General features: G+C 31.7%; 1 protein-coding gene across 3 annotated transcripts; it reads right to left on the reverse strand.

The window, feature by feature from the left end:
* Positions 1-1,163: 1,163 nt before the first annotated feature.
* On the reverse strand, positions 1,164-4,112 carry LOC124819477 (Thioredoxin superfamily protein). Of its 3 annotated transcripts, none has more exons than XM_047290999.2 (7): positions 3,965-4,112; positions 3,594-3,686; positions 2,723-2,842; positions 2,516-2,594; positions 2,158-2,244; positions 1,884-1,946; positions 1,164-1,611 (listed from the first exon to the last, which is right to left on the reverse strand). In XM_047290999.2, exons 2-7 carry the CDS (start codon positions 3,647-3,649, stop codon positions 1,534-1,536), a joined length of 483 nt encoding a protein of 160 aa, XP_047146955.1. In that variant the 5' UTR covers positions 3,650-3,686; positions 3,965-4,112; the 3' UTR covers positions 1,164-1,533. The 3 variants fall into 3 exon arrangements, with proteins under 3 accessions (XP_047146955.1, XP_047146954.1, XP_087954404.1); XM_047290998.2 differs by having other exon boundaries at positions 3,961-4,099; XM_088098278.1 differs by lacking the exon at positions 3,965-4,112 and having other exon boundaries at positions 3,594-3,935.
* Positions 4,113-5,361: the final 1,249 nt, after the last annotated feature.

Below are 5,361 nucleotides of genomic sequence, written 5' to 3' on the forward strand. Positions count from 1 at the left end.
ATTCTCCTTGTGATGAATGATAGTTCATCTTCCTCTTCTTCGTTAGAGTCTTATTCCTCGTTAGACTCTTATGTGAGTTCTTCACTCTTGAATGCTTTTGTTGGTGTCCTTTTGTAGGCTTTTGAGCATTTAGAGTTATGTTATTTTCTTTCTTTAGCATACCATCTTGTTGAAGCTCCAACTGGTGCACTTTAAGGATTCCAACAAGTTCCTCTAAACTCATCCCATCAAGATTTTTTTTAAGTTCTTAAAACTATAACTTGTGGTCTTCGTGGGAAGGCTGCAAATAATTTTATCAGTATTATTTAATCCAGTATTTTAGTACAATTTAATATGTATGTTAATGGTATAATTTAATCCAATATTTTAGTATAATTTAATGTGTTAATATTATAATATTTTAATATTTTAAAATATAATTTATTAAACTAAAATGAGTAAAACACGTTTAAAAAAAATTAAAAAAAAAAAAACTGGCTGGTATATAGATGGGATAATTATAGGAAAGAAAAAAAAATTACCTTAGAAGGATAGTTTAAACATATAAAAAAAAGTTTAAAAGTGCAGGGGCAAAGCTTGGAGGTGGGGGAGAAGCCCCTTGTTAGAACCTCTCCTCAACTTTCCCTCCCCAAGTGTAAAGGGTTGACATGATACCAAAGCTCCCTCCAAATACTGATAAATTTCCACGAAAGAAAACTGTTGAAGGGTAAATAAATTTTCTGGTTTTTAAAAATATTACATGTTCTCGCATAAGTTCCAGAAAATAAGGAAACTTGAAATTGATTCTTGAAATTTTGAATCCTTTTATGCAAAATTGTAAACTCAGATTATTTTGCTTTCTCTCTATATATGTCGATATTATTGTTGCTTGACTCGAATTTTGCAGGTAGTAATTGGATTATGCGATTGACAGTTGTACTCTTAAGGATCCTTTTTCTTTTATAGCTTTAGAAACTAATGTAAAAAATGTTATGCACTAAAAGTTCAGAAAGACTTTTTATTTACAAATTATGAGAATATAAGTGTATGACTGTGTATGACTAGGCTGATAAAAGAAATATAGATTTGTTTTAAAGTTATTACAAGATGTAATGTTTAATAACTATATTATCAACATCAAATATGGTAGAAGCATGCTAAATTATGAATACTCAAAACATATATCACCATTGCAATAATTTCTCACTCAATTTATAGAACACAAAAGAATATATCGCATATCCAACTTTTAAGACAAGCAGTTTATCTTGCTTTCCAAAGAAGCCTCTAGGATTCAAGTAGTTGATAGACAAATTAACAGATAGGGTTTGATGAGAAACGTCTTGTAGGTTCTATTCTAGAAGTTGGAGAACATAAACATGGAAATACTAAGATGCCAACACAAAGGAACAATGAATAAAGCCCCTGACGAGAACTTAAACCAAATAATATTTTCCATTAGTTGTGAACTTGTGATGATATACTGATAAGATAGGTAGAGAGTATGATCAGGTGGTCTTCAACATATGAAACATAAAACCCTTCCGCTGGAACTTACTTTGAATCTGATGACCACATACCGTGTCGCTTGAAGAATTCTCTAAATCCATAAGCGCTTAAATCGTAGTTGAACTGCAAGTTCATAAAATTAAATTGAAATTGGATAAAATATTACATCTCACAGATGCAAGTGAGTGTATGTCAGGCATGTACAAAATTTTGATAACTTAGTGACTTACTGGTAGATTACTAGACTTACTACCTATGTATAACTCACTATAAACATACGTTTGAGAAGAGTTAAAAATTCAAAATAATAATAATAATCAGTGATAGGTATCAGTTAGCCTGAAAAAGGATTCTCAAGGTGCAATCCAGACTTAATTTAAACAAAAACAACTTACAGGCAAGACTTTAACACTGTACTTCGTAATATTCGGATCAGCCACCCTTCCCTGTTTATCTGCCTGTATAGAGGAACACATGTCTCAAATTACAAAAGGATTTACATGGGGTGGTAGTCAATGAACAGATTAACCGATTAATAGAAACCATACTGCAGAATACGTGCTTTCTGATCAACCATTCCATTAAAAGAAAATCTTATATGACTTTTCCCGAAGGAAGTTTATGCAATGAATTGATGAGACAGTGATGAACAGGTAAGGAACACCATACCTGTGTTGGACTGTGAAATATTTCAATGAATGGATACTCCTTCTTTTGCCGAGTTATACAAAACCCAGGATATTTCGGACATTCAACCTGCAAAGCTCCAGAACAAAACCATTTCACCAATGCACAATAACATGATACAGAGTGCACAGAAAATACATAGCCCAAACCCAAGAAAATAATAATAATCACGCAATAAAATAAAAAGAAAGGAAAACTGTCGCGATGAACTGTGCTGTGTGAGTATATGTGTTTGTGTTTTTGTAATTCTGTGAGACAGGAGCTATGCTGCATCAGAGAGATGCTATTGATATGGTTGCCAACAGTTGCACGAGCACATTAATTATGAAAAATAACTTACACGCATAAATTTTACATGAGGATAAAACTCAACAGCAGCTTCTTCCAATACTTTGTCAAGATGTCGAGTGTAATTCCCCCTGCATTATCAAATAAGTAGTAGTTATTAGTTATTATTAAATCTCTTCACTTTTCCTTTCCATTAAAACCAAAGTCAAGTTCAAATAGGGGAAACCGAGTAAGAATTCAGCAGCTGACTCCAGATTACCTGATAGTAAATGCAACAACCACAGGAAAACCTTCATGAAGAAGTGTGACAAACTCACGCTCAGATGTAAAATGAATAACCTTGGATGGTCCAAGATCCTTTGGATAACCAGTATAGTACCTTTAGTTATCACAAAAATTCCAAAAAATATTATCATCTTATAGTAGAAAGAGAATCAGATTAGGGAAAACTATCCCATGAAAAAGGCATTACGAAAGTGCGCCATAACAACACAACTATTTATGGAGTTTATGGAAACTACCGTACCATAGTCAATCCCTACCGAACTTCATTAGTAATATATGAAGATTTGAAATTAGCTTCCAAACACTTTTTGACATGATTGGAAAAAGAATTAAATATATTCTTTTGGTATCTCAATATATATACCAATCCAGGACTACAAGTACTTGATGAAGATAAAATATAGAGAGGAAAAGAAGTTTTCAATAGGCCAACAGAAATTATTAAATGACTCAGTCATAGCACAATGAGTGCTCTTTTGGCAGAACATAAAGATGACACCATAAAGAAATTAAAACAGAGTCATCCACTCTCAAAAAACCCGAATAGACCTATATAATTCTCCTACCCGAAATTTTTTTTCTAGTCAAATATGCACAACATATCAAGCCGCTTAATAGCATGAGTGTGCAAAGCCTCCCCCATGTTCCCGAAGATGATAATATTATATTCTTAAGATAATAAAACATTATTTCAAGATATGTTGAGAGAACAAAAGTGTATTATTCTTGAAACATTTACGAATCAAATTACTATAATCACGCTCACTATAAATATGCTTAACAAAAATCTGTCATATACAGCAAGTTAAGAAAAGCAATTAAGGATCACATGAACGAATTCATACTTGCAAGTTGAACGGAGATGACTGATCATCCGATCAAAAAACGATGGATCGTCCATTACACGGTGAATGCAACGGGGCTAAACTATCCAGTTCCTGCAAATAAATACATGTTACAGACAGACTACAAAAATCGTGAAAATGCACTATCAACCTCACTAAAACTTTTCTTGTTTAATTTCTACTATCCCCACAACTCCTTATTTACAAAGATTCAGTTGAAGCATTTTATCGAACACCTAAAGAGCATTCCACGTAGTGTGTGAAACTCAGATTTAAGAAAGCGTAAGGAAAGAAAACAAAGTGAAATACAGAAACATGAGTTAAATGAATAATTTTCGGAGTTAATTTGAAATTAAAATTCTTATACCCACTTGGCGTCACTTTTCCACCACCCAAAACAGGGAATTGGACTATAGAATTCCTGATGAAAATATGGTGCTTTTAGTTTTTGTATATTTTTGTTTTATGTTTTTATTACAACCTGCAACAGAACTATGTCAAATTTGGGTCGGATTGGGCCTAATAATATTCAACCCAACCTATCTTCCTAGGCTTTCTCTTTCTACATCCCCAGAAATTTTAACTGCAACCCCATTATTTTTATATGATACGTTACCCTTCGTAAAGGTAACTTCCATATTATGGGCAATCCTCCAAAACAAGTTTATTGGAATTTCTAGAACATGATTTCAACAATAAAATTTTCGGAACTGTCCAGAATAAATTTTCTTGAACAGGATTATGGAACATGTTTTTTGAAATACACTTACTAAAACACATAAAATGCATTATGTTTATATATATATATATATATATATATATATATATATATATATATATATATATATGGGGTTTGCTAACGCGCGTACGCCTCTTTTTCAGTTGGTACATTTTAGCAATGTGTACCGGGTTTTAGTAGACAAAAATATCCTTATATATTATGGATTCCAAGTTTTAAGGTTAAGGGTATTTTAATAATTTTCATTCTCAAAACTAAAAAAAAAAAAAAAACCTCCAAACCCTTATTCACCTCTCTCATTCCTCTCAACCCTTTCTCTTTCCTCTTTCTCACTCCAATCTTTTCTCTGTCATCCCTACTGTAGCCCCAATTGAAAAAATCAGAAACACTTGCTGTTAAACAATCTTACAAAAAAATGATTTTATAATGAGTTTTGATCGTATAATTTTTGTCTTATCTAATTTTATCCAATTTTCACAAGCATAAAGGAATTGGTAATTGACCTGGAAAAAATTCAGAAATACTCGCTGTTAAACAATTTCTTACAAAAAATGATTTTATAATGAGTTTTTATTTTATAATTTTTGTCTTTACAAAGCAAAATTTTTTAAAGGCATGTGTTTCTGATTTTTTTCAATTGGGGCTACAGTAGGGATGACAGAGAAAAGGTTGGAGTGAGAGAGATGAAAGAGAAAGGATTGAGAGGAATGAGAGAGGTGAGTAAGGGTTTGGGGGTTTTTTTTTTTTTTTAAGTTTTGAAAATGAAAATTATTAAAATACCCTTAACCTTAAAACTTAGAATCCATGATATATAAGGATATTTTTGTCTACTAAAACCCGGTACACATTGCTAAAATGTACCAACTGAAAAACAGGCGTACGCGCGTTACCAGACCCCTATATATATATATATATATACATATATATATACATATATATATATATATATATATATATATATATATATATATATATATATATATATATATATATATAGTATCGTACCTAGGGTAGACCGAACAGTCAGCA

The sequence above is a fragment of the Vigna umbellata genome, chromosome 9 (genome assembly GCF_029865625.1).
Source record: "Vigna umbellata cultivar VRB3 chromosome 9, Vumbellata_1.0, whole genome shotgun sequence".
NCBI lineage: Eukaryota > Viridiplantae > Streptophyta > Magnoliopsida > Fabales > Fabaceae > Vigna > Vigna umbellata.

What these genes read in the sequence shown, in the direction of transcription:
- LOC124819477 (XM_047290999.2), bottom strand. Translation starts at nt 3,649, where the DNA reads ATGGACGATCCATCGTTTTTTGATCGGATGATCAGTCATCTCCGTTCA. An exon ending in GTTGTTGCATTTACTATCAG is followed by an intron (nt 2,595 to 2,722) that starts GTAATCTGGAGT and finishes TTGATAATGCAG; the next exon opens with GGGGAATTACACTCGACATC. An exon ending in TATTTCACAGTCCAACACAG is followed by an intron (nt 1,947 to 2,157) that starts GTATGGTGTTCC and finishes TCCTCTATACAG; the next exon opens with GCAGATAAACAGGGAAGGGT.